The sequence below is a fragment of the Pseudophryne corroboree genome, chromosome 1 (assembly GCF_028390025.1).
Source record: "Pseudophryne corroboree isolate aPseCor3 chromosome 1, aPseCor3.hap2, whole genome shotgun sequence".
NCBI lineage: Eukaryota > Metazoa > Chordata > Amphibia > Anura > Myobatrachidae > Pseudophryne > Pseudophryne corroboree.
Genome location: NC_086444.1, coordinates 1,228,691,942 through 1,228,707,867, shown reverse-complemented (window position 1 = coordinate 1,228,707,867; position 15,926 = coordinate 1,228,691,942). Strand labels below are relative to the sequence as shown.

Below are 15,926 nucleotides of genomic sequence, written 5' to 3'. Positions count from 1 at the left end.
GGCTCCCGTGCTCTGGCTGTGTCCTGTCCCTCATATAGTCACTGCTATGCCTCCCGTGCTCTGGCTGTGTCCTGTCCCTCATATAGTCACTGCTACGGCTCCCATGCTCTGGCTGTGTCCTGTCCCTCATATAGTCACTGCTACGTCTCCCGTGCTCTGGCTGTGTCCTGTCCCTCATATACTCACTGCTACGGCTCCCGTGCTCTGGCTGTGTCCTGTCCCTCATATAGTCACTGCTACGGCTCCCGTGCTCTGGCTGTGTCCTGTCCCTCATATAGTCACTGCTACGGCTCACGTACTCTGGCTGTGTCCTGTCCCTCATATAGTCACTGCTACGGCTCCCGTGCTCTGGCTGTGTCCTGTCCCTCATATAGTCACTGCTATGGCTCCCGTGCTCTGGCTGTGTTCTGGCCCTCATATAGTCACTGCTACGGCTCCCGTGCTCTGGCCGTGTCCGGTCACTCATATAGTCACTGCTACGGCTCCCGTGCTCAGGCTGTGTCCTGTCCCTCATATAGGTCACTGCTACGGCTCCCGTGCTCTGGCTGTGTCCTGTCCCTCATATAGTCACTGCTACGGCTCCCGTACTCTGGCTTTGTCCTGTCCCTCATATAGTCACTGCTACGGCTCCCGTGCTCTGGCTGTGTCCTGTCCCTCATATAGGTCACTGCTACGGCTCCCGTGCTCTGGCTGTGTCCTGTCCCTCATATAGTCACTGCTACGGCTCCCGTACTCTGGCTTTGTCCTGTCCCTCATATAGTCACTGCTACGGCTCCCGTGCTCTGGCTGTGTCCTGTCCCTCATATAGTCACTGCTATGGCTCCCGTGCTCTGGCTGTGTCCTGTCCCTCATATAGTCACTGCTACGGCTCCCGTGCTCTGGCTGTGTCCTGTCCCTCACAGTGATCGCAAAAACGCGCTATAGCGCGTATTTTACCCGATTTTGAGGGAAGGTGACTCACTTTTCTGAAATGGGCGGGTCTCCGGGGACGCGCTCTGCTGCAGCAGCCAATCACTTCCTGTTAAGTGACTGATTGATGCCTGTGAGGGGAGAAGGTGAGCACCGCGGAGGCGCCGATTCATCAGACTTGGCGCTGCTGTTGCCTGAACCCTCCGCTCCGGCGCCCGTGCTCATGGACTGAGCGTACCGCCTCTCCGCAGGTCAGTTTCCCCGCCGCTCCTGACAGCCGCTCTGAGCGCCGGCCAGTGTGTGTGTCTGTGCGGTGTACATCTCCCGCCATCCCGGTCTCCGCGCTGCTGTAAACGGACTTCTGGCTGCTGGCTCTCGCCGTGCCTGCCATATGGGCTCTCCCAGCACTGTTGCGGTGTGTAAGTGGAGGGGGCCAGTTAGTGTGTGTGTGCTTTGGGTACAAGGGGGTTGTCAATTACTGCTTGTGTGTCCGGGTTATTTTGGGAGGGGGCAATTACTGGGTGTGTGCACTGGGTATAAGAGGGGGGAGATTATGAGGTGGGCAGATGTGTGTGTGTGCCTGGAGTATGAGGTGGGCAGCTGCTGACTGTGCCCGGGGTATGAGGTGGGCAGATGCTATGTGTGCCCGGGGTATGAGGTGGGCAGATGCTGTATGTGTGTGTGTCCGGGGTATACAGTGGGCAGATGCTGTGTGTTTGTGTGTTTGTGTGTGTGCGTCTGGGGTATACGGTGGGCAGATGCTGTGTGTGTGTGTATGTCCGGGGTATACAGTGGGCAGGTGCTGTGTGTGTGTGCGCGTCCTGGGTATACGGTGGGCAGATGCTGTATGTGTGTGTGTCCGGGGTATACGGTGGGCAGATGCTGTGTGTGTGTGTGTATGTCCGGGGTATACAGTGGGCAGGTGCTGTGTGTGTGCGTCCGGGGTATACGGTGGGCAGATGCTGTGTGTGTGTGCGTCCTGGGTATACGGTGGGCAGATGCTGTGTGTGTGTGTGCGTCCGGGGTATAAGGTGGGCAGATGCTGTGTGTGTGTGCGTCCGGGGTATAAGGTGGGCAGATGCTGTGTGTGTGTGTGTGTGTGTGTGTGTGTGTGTGTGTGTGTGTGTGTGTGTGTGTGCGTCTGGGGTATACGGTGGGCAGATGGTGTGTGTGTGTGTGTGTGTGTGTGTGTGTGTGTGTGTGTGTGTGTGTGTGTGTATGTCCGGGGTATACAGTGGGCAGGTGCTGTGTGTGTGCGTCCGGGGTATACGGTGGGCAGATGCTGTGTGTGTGTGTGCGTCCTGGGTATACGGTGGGCAGATGCTGTGTGTGTGTGTGCGTCCGGGGTATAAGGTGGGCAGATGCTGTGTGTGTGTGCGTCCGGGGTATAAGGTGGGCAGATGCTGTGTGTGTGTGCACGCGTCCGGGGTGTGTGGTGGGTAGATGCTGTGTGTGTGTGCACGCGTCCGGGGTGTGTGGTGGGTAGATGCTGTGTGTGTGTGCATGCGTCCGGGGTGTGTGGTGGGTAGATGCTGTGTGTGTGTGTGCACGTGTCCGGGGTGTGTGGTGGGTAGCTGCTGTGTGTGTGCCCGGGGTATGATGCAATGTATCTTGGCGCTCTACCTGGTGCAATGTGTCTCGGCGCTCTACCTGGCGCAATGTGTCTCGGCGCTCTTCCTGGCGCAATGTGTAGAACGTGCTCTGCCTGGCGCATTGTGTATAACGTGCTCTACCTGGCGCGATGTGTGTAACGTGCTCTACCTGGCGCAATGTGTATAACGTGCTCTACCTGGCGCGATGTGTGTAACGTGCTCTACCTTGCTCAATGTGTGTAACGTGCTCTACCTGGCGCAATGTGTGTAACGTGCTCTGCCTGCTGCAATGTGTGTAACGTGCTCTGCCTGCTGCAATGTGTGTAACGTGCTCTGCCTGCTGCAATGTGTGTAACGTGCTCTGCCTGCTGCAATGTGTGTAACGTGCTCTGCCTGCTGCAATGTGTGTAACGTGCTCTGCCTGCTGCAATGTGTGTAACATGCTCTAACTGGTGCATTGTGTATAACGTGCTCTACCTTGTGCAATGTTTATATTTTATTTACCTGGTGCAATGTTTATATGTGCTCTACCTGGCGCAATGTGTGTAACATGCTCTGCCTGGGCGCAATGTGTGTAACGTGCTCTACCGGGCGCAATGTGTATAATAATGTGCTCTACCTGGCGCAATGTGTATAAAGTGCTCTGCCTGGCGCAATGTGTATAAAGTGCTCTGCCTGGCGCAATGTGTATAAAGTGCTCTACCTGGTGCAATGTGTATAACGTGTTCTACCTGGCGCAATATGTATAATGTGCTCTACCTGGTGCAATATATATAACGTGCTCTGCCTGGTGCAATCTGTATAAGCGGAACTACTGTGTGGTGTAATGTGAATTGGCACTATTATGTGGTTACGCCCCTTCCCCATGAAGCCACCCCCCTTAAATTTTGCAGCGCGCCTTCGGCGCGCACTGCCTATGCTTTATTGTCTGGTGAGGTGGAACACCAATTCACTTTCTGCCTAAGGGCACCAAAATGTCTAGTTACAGCTCTGGTGCAGGGTGTCCTGCATGCTAACACAGCCCCACAGCACTGTCACCCCATCCCCCCACCTTGCAACACTTTTGTAGTGTCCAAACAAGATTAAGATTAATAAGAACCTTCATTCCGATGGGACCCAGAAAAAGACCGGTAGGACCCCAATTTTCGAAAGTGAGGGGTCCCTGGGACCCACTTTTTTTTTGGATCAGCGCGATCACTGCCTCATATAGTCACTGCTATGGCTCCCGTGCTCTGGCTGTGTCCTGTCCCTCATATCACTGCTATGGCCCTGGCTGTTTCCTGTCCCTCATATAGTCACTGCTATGGCTCCCGTACTCTGGCTGTGTCCTGGCCCTCATATAGTCACTGCTACGGCTCCCGTGCTCTGGCCGTGTCCTGTCACTCATATAGTCACTGCTACGGCTCCCGTGCTCAGGCTGTGTCCTGTCCCTTATATAGTCACTGCTACGGCTCCCGTACTCTGGCAGTGGCCTGTCCCTCATATAGTCACTGCTACGGCTCCCGTGCTCTGGCTGTGTCCTGGCCCTCATATAGTCACTGCTACGGCTCCCGTGCTCTGGCTGTGTCCTGTCCCTCATATAGTCACTGCTACGGCTCCCGTGCTCTGGCCGTGTCCTGTCCCTCATATAGTCACTGCTACGGCTCCCGTGCTCTGGCCGTGTCCTGTCCCTCATATAGTCACTGCTACGGCTCCCGTGCTCTGGCCGTGTCCTGGCCCTCATATAGTCACTGCTACGGCTCCCGTGCTCTGGCTGTGTCCTGTCCCTCATATAGTCACTGCTACGGCTCCCGTGCTCTGGCTGTGTCCTGTCCCTCATATAGTCACTGCTATGCCTCCCGTGCTCTGGCTGTGTCCTGTCCCTCATATAGGGGCAGATGTATTAAGCCTGGAGAAGTGATAAAGTGGAAGGTGATAATGCTTCAGCCAGTCAGCTCCTAACTGTTATTTTTCAAAACTAGCCTGTAGCTTGGCAGTCAGCAGCTGATTGGCTGGTGCGTTATCACCTTCCCCTTTATCACTTTTCCAGGCTTAATACATCTGCCCCATAGTCACTGCTACGGATCCCGCGCTCTGGCCGTGTCCTGTCCCTCATATACTCACTGCTACGGCTCCCGTGCTCTGGCTGTGTCCTGTCCCTCATATACTCACTGCTACGGCTCCCGTGCTCTGGCTGTGTCCTGTCCCTCATATACTCACTGCTACGGCTCCCGTGCTCTGGCTGTGTCCTGTCCCTCATATAGTCACTGCTACGGCTCCCGTACTCTGGCTTTGTCCTGTCCCTCATATAGTCACTGCTACGGCTCCCGTGCTCTGGCTGTGTCCTGTCCCTCATATAGTCACTGCTACGGCTCCCGTGCTCAGGCTGTGTCCTGTCACTCATATAGTCACTGCTACGGCTCCCGTGCTCTGGCTGTGTCCTGTCCCTCATATAGTCACTGCTACGGCTCCCGTGCTCTGGCTGTGTCCTGTCCCTCATATAGTCACTGCTACGGCTCCCGTGCTCAGGCTGTGTCCTGTCACTCATATAGTCACTGCTACGTCTCCCGTGCTCTGGCTGTGTCCTGTCCCTCATATAATCACTGCTACGGCTCCCGTGCTCAGGCTGTGTCCTGTCACTCATATAGTCACTGCTATGGCTCCCGTGCCCTAGCTGTACACTCTCAGCTCATATCACATAGAATATAAGAATCACAAAACTAACAACTCGGCACATTCCGGAGCTGTAGTCGGAGACACATGATAGCATCACAGTTATTGTAATGGTTCCGTAACACTGTAAAACCAATTTCACATAAGGTTGTGTGTGAGATCCTATGGGCAACTGGAACTGCATCCTGCATATGAAACCATCATGTGACCTAGACCGTGAATAACTTTAAACGTCTTACCTGCGACTGACGCACAAATATCCCATGGTTCTCCTCGCAGGTAAAGTACCTCCTGCCCTGCACCGTGCCGTCGTTCTTGCCCTTGGGGTCGTCCAGAATAACGCCCACCCACTTTCCCGTGGCAAACAGCGTAGCTCCCACAAATGCTACGGTTCCTCGGTGGCCCTTCCCGATCACCTCGACTCGGGAGCCCACCTTCAAGGGCTTTCCTGTGGCCTCCACGCTCATCCTGGCGTTAGCGCTGGGGGTCTGCAGGACACGGATGACAAAAGTGTGAGAGAGGAAAGATTAGGACGAATCACTATGACGCCCACACAGGCAGTGATAAGGCTATGAGGGAATATTCCTGCACAGAGCCAGTGAGTGCATGTGTGAGCAGCTTTACTTATAGACCAGATAAAAGTCACACTTTGGGGCCTATTCATGAAGCAGTGAAAAGAGTGGAGATGTGAAACAGTGGAGAAGTTGCCCATGGCAACCAATCAGCTGCTCCGTACAATTGTATAATATACAAACTATAAATGTTACTTTAATGCTGATTGGTTGCCATGGACAACTTCTCCATTGTTTCACATCTCCACTCTTTTCACTGCTTCATGAATAGGCCCCAATGTAAGAAACATGAACATTAAACCATAATGCGCTTTGTGCAGTGTCTCCATGTGTTGCCTGGCTCCCATAATATCCCCCCTAAGTGCACCACTTTGTTCAGGCTGACTTTGGCTTATAACAGCAGGTAACCAACATTCCCTGACAATGCTGTCCCACCATCCACAAGCCCAGCACCACGGTATGCGCCGCAGCTATCCGGACCAGAGGAAGCAATACCACAGAGAATGGATCTGTCACAAAGGGGACAGGAGACCGGTATATTATAATATTATTAGTTACGGGTAATATAATCTGGCAAACACCCTTGACACGAATGGCACTCCCCTGTTTACCTTTGGAATAAGAGTTCCTCATATGTAATGGCTGAGAAGCACAGAGTTCAGTCACAGAAACCTCCGTAGTAAACGCAGTAGCACAGTGGAGTGAGGGGGGAGTGTAGAAGGGCCTCGCCCAGCACCAGATTATATCTGGCAGTACAGACTGGGTCACTACAAATCCCAGGAGGCTGCTACACTAAGGCCTAACAATACACCAGGGCTGGGCAACCTGTCGTACTCCAGCTACTGTGGAACTACTAATCCCAGCATGCTCTGTCTCAGCATGCTGGAGTGCCATAGGCTGTCTAGCCCTGTAATATAATATACAGGTCAGGTTCTCCTAATCAGAGGAAGATAACCTAGCGCCTACATATGATTAAAATACAAAAAAAAATACAAAAAAAATGAAAGAATAATAATACAAATCACACATTTACTTACAATTTGTTTGAATAATAATGTTATTAAAAGAGAGAAACAAAAAATGTTGTTGCTCTTTAACCATCATATTCCAATGGAAGAAAGACATAAATCCTGAGAACCGCGCACAGCGGCAGGTGAATGTCTGCGACCAGGAGTAATGGTGTGTACACACGGTGAGATATTTTCTTACGATTTTGACTATATAGTCAAAATCGTAAGAAAAGTTTGTGCAGATCGCAACGTGAAAATCACCTTGCGATCCCCATGCGCGGTCCCACGCGGTCGTCATCGCAAGCCTAGATAGACTGTGCAGGCAAGTCAATTTTGACTATCTCGTAGAAAAGATAGTCAAAATTGACACTTAGCCAAAATCGCACATAGTCAGTATTGCAAGCACAGTCATTATATGCTTGTGATGCCGACCTAGTCCCTGTCACATAGTGAGAATCGGGGTTAGCCCGAATCTCACCGTGTGTATACACCTTAAGACCGAGCCTAGTAACTACTCAACCAATCACAAGCAGCGTTGGAAAAACACTACAGTAAGGCTCAGGTAACTTCAGGTCAGACATTCAGCAACAGTTGTGGATATTATAGGAGATTTCTCCATGGATGGAGATATGGAGAATACAGGGCGACGGAGACAATATATACAGAGACACAGAGAATACAGGGCGATGGAGACACTTTATCCAGAGATATGGAGAATACAGGGCGATGGAGACACTTTATCCAGAGATATGGAGAATACAGGGCGATGGAGACACTTTATCTGGAGATATGGAGAATACAGGGCGATGGAGACTTTATCCAGAGATATGGAGAATACAGGGCGATGGAGACACTATATACAGAGATATCGAGAATACAGGGCGATGGAGACACTATATACAGAGACACAGAGAATACAGGGCGATGGAGACACTATATACAGAGATATGGAGAATACAGGGCGATGGAGACACTATATACAGAGACACAGAGAATACAGGGCGATGGAGACACTATACACAGATATGGAGAATACAGGGCGATGGGGACACTATACACAACAATATGAAGAATACAGGGCGATGGGGACACTATATACAGAGATATGGAGAATACAGGGCGATGGAGACACTATATACAGAGACACAGGGAATACAGGGAGATGGAGACACTATATACAGAGATATGGAGAATACAGGGCGATGGAGACACTATATACAGAGACACAGAGAATACAGGGAGATGGAGACACTATGGCCCTCATTCCGAGTTGATCGGTCGCAAGGCGAATTTAGCAGAGTTACACACGCTACGCCTACTGGGAGTGAATCTTAGCTTCTTAAAATTGCGACCGATGTATTCGCAATATTGCGATTACAAACTACTTTGCAGTTTCTGAGTAACTTCAACCTTACTCTGCCTGTGCGATCAGTTCAGTGCTTGTCGTTCCTGGTTTGACGTCACAAACACACCCAGCGTTCACTCAGACACTCCCCCGTTTCTCCAGCCACTCTTGCGTTTTTTCCGGAAACGGTAGCGTTTTTATCCACACGCCCATAAAACGCAGTGTTTCCGCCCAGTAACACCCATTTCCTGTCAATCACATTACGATCGCCGGAGCGATGAAAAAGCCGTGAGTAAAAATACTATCTTCATTGTTAAATTACTTGGCGCAGTGCGAATATTGCGCATGCGTACTAAGCGGATTTTCATTGCGATGCGATGAAAAATACCGAGCGAACGACTCGGAATGAGGGCCTATATACAGAGATATGGAGAATACAGGGCGATGGAGACACTTTATCCAGAGATATGGAGAATACAGGGCGATGGAGACACTTTATCCAGAGATATGGAGAATACAGGGCGATGGAGACACTATATACAGAGATATGGAGAATACAGGGCGATGGAGACACTATATACAGAGACACAGAGAATACAGGGCGATGGAGACACTTTATCCAGAGATATGGAGAATACAGGGCGATGGAGACACTTTATCCAGAGACATGGAGAATACAGGGCGATGGAGACACTATATACAGAGACACAGAGAATACAGGGCGATGGAGACACTATACACAGAGATATGGAGAATACAGGGCGATGGGGACACTATACACAACAATATGAAGAATACAGGGCGATGGGGACACTATATACAGAGATATGGAGAATACAGGGCGATGGAGACACTATATACAGAGACACAGAATACAGGGCGATGGAGACACTATATACAGAGATATGGAGAATATAGGGCGATGGAGACACTATATACAGAGACACAGGGAATACAGGGCGATGGAGACACTGTACACAGAGATATGGAGAATACAGGGCGATGGAGACACTTTATCCAGAGATATGGAGAATACAGGGCGATGGAGACACTATATACAGAGATATGGAGAATACAGGGCGATGGAGACACTATATACAGAGACACAGAGAATACAGGGCGATGGAGACACTTTATCCAGAGATATGGAGAATACAGGGCGATGGAGACACTTTATCCAGAGATATGGAGAATACAGGGCGATGGAGACACTATACACAGAGATATGGAGAATACAGGGCGATGGGGACACTATACACAACAATATGAAGAATACAGGGCGATGGGGACACTATATACAGAGATATGGAGAATACAGGGCGATGGAGACACTATATACAGAGATATGGAGAATACACAGAGATGGAGACACTATATACAGAGATATGGAGAACACAGGGCGGTGGAAACATTATATATAGAGATATGGAGACTACAAGGAGATGGAGACACTATATACAGAGATATGGAGAATACAGGGAGATGGAGACACTGTATAGGGGGGAGAGAAAGACAGTATACAGGAGAATATGGGGTACACTATATATACAGGTAGATGGAGACACTATATAGGGGGGAGAAAGACAGTATACAGGGGGATATGGGGGACACTATATAAGGGGAGATAAGACACAATACGGGAATACAGGAGGACACTATATAGGTGGACTATATATAGGGGACACGGGGAGACTATGTATAGGGGACACGGGGAGACTATGTATAGGGGACACGGGGAGACTATGTATAGGGGACACGGGGAGACTATGTATAGGGGAGATGAAGAGACTATATATAGGGGAGATGAAGATACTATATAGGGGGCATGTGGACTATTTATAGGGGATATGGAGATACTATATATAGGGGATATGGAGATACTATATATAAGGGAGAGGGAGAGACTATATATAGGGGAGAGGGAGAGGCTATATATAGGGGAGAGGGAGAGACTATATATAGGGGAGGTGGAGAGACTATATATAGGGGAGGTGGAGAGACTATATATAGGGGAGGTGGAGAGACTATATATAGGGGAGGTGGAGAGACTATATATAGGGGAGGTGGAGACTATATATAGGGGAGATGGAGACTATATATAGGGGAGATGGAGGGACTATATACAGGGGAGAGGGAGAGTATATATAGGGGAGGTGGGGAGACTATATATAGGGGAGATGGGGAGACTATATATAGGGGAGATGGGGAGACTATATATAGGGGAGATGGGGAGACTATGTATAGGGGAGCTGGGGAGACTATATAGGGGAGATGGGGACACTATATATAGGGGAGATGGGGACACTATATATAGGGGAGATGGGGACACTATATATAGGGGAGATGGGGACACTATATATAGGGGAGATGGGGACACTATATATAGGGGAGATGGGGACACTATATATAGGGGAGATGGAGACACTATAGATAGGGGATATGGAGACACTATAGATAGGGGAGATGGAGACACTATAGATAGGGGACATAGGGACTATATATAGGGGATATGGAGAGACTATACAGAGAATATAGATGAGGAGAGCACACGGGTAATACCAGTGTATAAGCAGCCACACGTGGACCCGAGCGGCCTCACTCACCGGGACACCGCCGCCCGTACCTCAGTAGAACGGATCTCGGGCTGTGGCCCCGAACACACCAGACCGGCGTTGACAGCGATTCAAGCCTCGCTCTGACACATCGCTCTCATCCAATCAGCTAGCCGAAATCACACAGTCTTCCGGCAACAGCCAATCACCGGGGGAGAGACCTAGCGTCTGACGCGAGACAGACCAATCAGGGGGGGGGGGGGGGGGGGGTTCCACAGCGAGGCCTGACACGCAGGTGGGCAAGCACGCATGCGCACAATCCCTATATTAAAACTTATTGTTAGGTACCTATAGGGGAGCACAGGGTGTGTGTGGCATAGTATCTACAGTGTGTAATGTGTATAGGTGCCTATAGGAGTGCACAGGGTGTGTGTGTGTGTGTGTGTGTGTGTGTGTGTGTGTGTGGCATAGTATCTGCAGTGTGTAATGTGTATAGGTGCCTATAGGGGAGCACAGGGTGTGTGTGGCATAGTATCTGCAGTGTGTAATGCGTATAGGTGCCTATAGGGGAGCACAGGGTGTGTGTGTGTGTGTGTGTGTGTGTGTGTGTGTGTGTGTGTGTGTGTGTGTGTCATAGTATCTGCAGTGTGTAATGTGTATAGGTGCCTATAGGGGAGCACAGGGTGTGTGGCATAGTGTCTACAGTGTGTAATGTGTATAGGTGCCTATAGGAGAGCACAGGGTGTGTGTGGCATAGTATCTACAGTGTGTAATGTGTATAGGTGCCTATAGGAGAGCACAGGGTGTGTGTGGCATAGTATCTACAGTGTGTAATGTGTATAGGTGCCTATAGGAGAGCACAGGGTGTGTGTGTGTGTGTGTGTGTGTGTGTGTGTGTGTGTGTGTGTGTGTGTGTGTGTGTGTGTGTGTGTGGCATAGTATCTGCAGTGTGTAATGTGTATAGGTGCCTATAGGGGAGCACAGGGTGTGTGTGTGGCATAGTATCTACAGTGTGTAATGTGTATAGGTGCCTATAGGAGAGCACAGGGTGTGTGTGGCATAGTATCTACAGTGTGTAATCTGTATAGGTGCCTATAGGGGAGCACAGGGTGTGTGTGGCATAGTATCTACAGTGTGTAATGTGTATAGGTGCCTATAGGGGAGCACAGGGCGTGTGGCATAGTATCTACAGTGTGTAACGTGTATAGGTGCCTATATGGGAGCACAGGGTGTGTGTGGCATGGCATCTACAGTGTGTAATGTGTATAGGTGCCTACAGGGGAGCACATGGCGTGTGTGGCACAGCATCTATAGTGTGTAATGTGTATAGGTGCCTATAGGGGAGCACAGGGTGTGTGTGTGTGTGTGTGTGTGTGTGTGTGTGTGTGTGTGTGTGTGGAGTACGGCATCTACACTGTGTATAGGTACCTATAGGGGAGCATAGGATGTGTGACATAATATCTACAGTGTGTAATGTGTATAGGTGCCTATAGGGGAGCACAGGGCATGTGTGGCATGGTATCTGCAGTGTGTAATGTGTATAGGTGCCTATAGGAGAGCACCAAGTGTGTGTGGCATAGTATCTACAGTGTGTAATGTGTATAGGTGCCTATAGGGGAGCACAGGGCGTGTGTGCCATAGTATCTACAGTGTGTAATGTGTATAGGTGCCTATAGGAGAGCACAGGGTGTGTGTGGCACTGCATCTACAGTGTGTAATGTGTATAGGTGCCTACAGGGGAGAACATGACGTGTGTGGCACATCATATATAGTGTGTAATGTGTATAGGTGCCTATAGGGGAGCACAGGGCGTGTGTGGCATGGCATCTACAGTGTGTAATGTGTATAGGTCCCTATAGGGGAGCAAAGAGCGTGTGGCATAGTATATACATGTAATGTGTATAAGTGCCTATAGGGGAGCACAGGGCGTGTGTGGCATAGTATCTACAGTGTGTAATGTGTATGGGTGCCTATAGGGGAGCACAGGATGTGTGTGTGGAGTACAGCATCTACAGTGTGTAATGTGTATAGGTGTCTATAAAGGAGCACAGGGCATGTGGCATAATATCTACAGTTTGTAATGTGTATAGGTGCCTATAGGGGAGCACATAGCTTGTGTGGCATGGCATCTACAGTGTATAATGTGTATAGGTGCCTATAGGGCAGCACAGGGCATGTGTGACATAGTATCTACAGTGTGTAATGTGTATAGGCGCCTATAGGGGAGCACAGGGTGTGTTGGGGAGTACGGCATCTACAGTGTGTAATGTGTATAAGTGTCTATAAAGGAGCACAGGGCGTGTGGCATAATATCTACAGTTTGTAATGTGTATAGGTGCCTATAGGGGAGCACAGGGCATGTGTGGCATGGCATGTACAGTGTGTAATGTGTATAGGTGCCTATAAGGGAGCAAAGGGCGTGTTGCATAGTATCTACAGCATGTAATGTGTATAGGTGCCTATAGGGGAGCACAGGGCGAGTGTGGCACGGCATCTACAGTGTGTAATGTGTATAAGTGCCTATAGGGGAGAAAAGGGCGTGTGGCATAGTATCTACAGCATGTAATGTGTATAGGTGCCTATATGGAAGCACAGGGCGTGTGTGGCACTGCATCTACAGTGTGTAATGTGTATAGGTGCCTATAGGGGAACAGGGGGTGGCATGGCATATACAGTGTGTAAGTGGCCACACAACATGTCAGTAAGAAACACGCACAGAGCCCTGCGGGTGGTCAGGCGTGTAGACTGGTCCACATATGTGTCCAAGGGCGCACTGCCTCATGGTTGCACTGTTGGCACAGTGAAGGAGTATATGGATAGACACCACTAGCCATACCGCACGGCAGGCGGTGATAATGCCTTCATCATGAGACTGAGTATTACAGAGCAGGGCTACGGATGTACGCAGTCTTACAGGACACAGGGAAGACAAAACTGATCAGGGATAAACCAAAGGCCCCAAGAAATCAGAAGGACAGTGCGAGGAGCGCGTACAATGGCGAGGGAGAGAGCGATAGTACAGGGAAAACGCAGAGGAAGCAGGATGTTCCCGCAGCTCTGACACAGGGCAAATACGCCTCAATAACAGCAGCACTGATCCCACAATGATCCATCTGCAGCAGGTGTACCCATAATACACTGTAGTCCCATGTGAGGGTCACACTGCACAGCAAACCTCCATTAAATGTTCCCGGAAAGGCAGGCCACAACAAACTCTAGAAGAACAGGGGGTGTAATCCTTATTGGCGCTTCTAGTTGATCGATTGCAGCCTTCTCAGTCCCAACGATGGACTTATCCCAAACAGTCCAGAAAATAGAACAAAGAGAGTGGTGGTGGTGTGGGTTAGATGGCGCTATCGCTCAAGCAGTGGTGGTAAAAGTGAGAGTGCTAAAAAAATATACTTAACTTTGCCGTTTCCAAATGGAAAGTCAAGGATGTTCTGTGTTCAATATTTGTTGAAAAACTCGCCGTGTTATACGATAGGGGAAATAAAACAGAGGTAGACAATGTGTAATATCGTCATAAACAAGGAAGGGTATAATTTTTCAATATGGTCTAGTAGGCTTCCCTAATCGATGATCAGGGAACTGACGATTTTTTAGACTTAATTGATGAGAACACACCTGACTTACACAAAAGACAGGTATAGTGAAGCTCATAAGGGTATCTTTTCAAGGTGTAATGTCTACTAGTATAGAAGGGAAGCGTACCTAACACTCACGTGAAAGGTAGTGGGTATCCTCATATAGCGGTTTCTTTCGGAGGCTTCGTCCCGAAGGGGTTTTTACCTGGTGGTTGTGCTTGCCCAAATATGCAAGAAATGAAAAGAATACACAATGTGCAGTATCGTCGTATTTCAAAGGGAAAGGTGTTGTCTTAAACCACTAAGAGCAGTGTACATGAAGGCAGGTGTCTGGACGTTCATAAAGGTATCTTTCGTAAAATGCTGGATTTTCTATCATTTAAACGAGGATAACCGAAGTTTTTAACAAATGGAAGGCGTACCTAACACTCACGTGGGAAGTGGTTGGTGTCCTCGTATAAAGGTTTCTTTTAAAAGACCTCGATCCAGAAGTGGTAAAATTAAAAATGAATTTATTCAAAAATATATATCATAAAAAACACTCATTTATCCAAGCGTCAGAGTCCGGCTCTGATGGAAGTGAGAACCGTCTTGGAACGGTAAGTGGCCAACTTTTTGGGTTCCAAAATAAATAAATATGACAAGTGAAAATGAACATGCTGTGCTCGGCAAATAAAGCATGCTGTTGTTTATATTTAAAAGTGAACCTCTACTGGACAGACATAGAAGAAAGAAAAAAAACCATGTTGTGCTCAACAGATGGGGCATGCTGTATATAAGGAAGACGATTTTATATAAGACAGGATGATGATTAGTTGAGAAGATGAAAAATGGATGTATCAGTATTTCTTCACAGTGGGTGTGAAGTTTTCTTCAAAGGAACCACTTCAGTTCAAAGTCATGGTTCAACCCGCCTGGAGTTAGGGTATTTAGTAAGAAAATGGTCCTCATTTCTGACATCGCTAGGTTTTTCTCTGTGTTCTTGTCCTTCCATGTGGCTTTGATGTGTTTAATCTAGAGATGAGCGCCGGAAATTTTACGGGTTTTGTGTTTTGGTTTTGGGTTCGGTTCCGCGGCCGTGTTTTGGGTTCGACCGCGTTTTGGCAAAACCTCACCGAATTTTTTTTGTCGGATTCGGGTGTGTTTTGGATTCGGGTGTTTTTTTCAAAAAACACTAAAAAACAGCTTAAATCATAGAATTTGGGGGTCATTTTGATCCCAAAGTATTATTAACCTCAAAAACCATAATTTACACTCATTTTCAGTCTATTCTGAATACCTCACACCTCACAATATTATTTTTAGTCCTAAAATTTGCACCTAGGTCGCTGGATGACTAAGCTAAGCGACCCTAGTGGCCGACACAAACACCGGGCCCATCTAGGAGTGTCACTGCAGTGTCACGCAGGATGGCCCTTCCAAAAAATACTCCCCAAACAGCACATGACGCAAAGAAAAAAAGAGGCGCAATGAGGTAGCTGTGTGAGTAAGATAAGCGACCCTAGTGGCCGACACAAACACCGGGCCCATCTAGGAGTGTCACTGCAGTGTCACGCAGGATGTCCCTTCCAAAAAACCCTCCCCAAACAGCACATGACGCAAAGAAAAAAAGAGGCGCAATGAGGTAGCTGTGTGAGTAAGATAAGCGACCCTAGTGGCCGACACAAACACCGGGCCCATCTAGGAGTGTCACTGCAGTGTCACGCAGGA

The 15,926-nt window shown here is 49.0% G+C and overlaps 1 protein-coding gene across 11 annotated transcripts in view; it reads right to left on the bottom strand.

Annotated features, from left to right (window-relative positions):
* DCTN1 (dynactin subunit 1) overlaps nt 1-15,926 on the bottom strand; it is a 208,258-nt gene that overhangs the window by 131,349 nt on the left and 60,983 nt on the right. For 8 of the 11 annotated variants that reach the window (XM_063925387.1, XM_063925388.1, XM_063925389.1 and 5 more), the window contains exon 2: nt 5,393-5,641. In XM_063925387.1, coding sequence (XP_063781457.1) covers nt 5,393-5,641 — 249 coding nt within the window. Of the gene's footprint in view, nt 1-5,392; nt 5,642-10,639; nt 10,794-15,926 lie in introns of those variants that run through there. The other 3 variants (XM_063925392.1, XM_063925390.1, XM_063925391.1) reach the window with 3 other exon arrangements.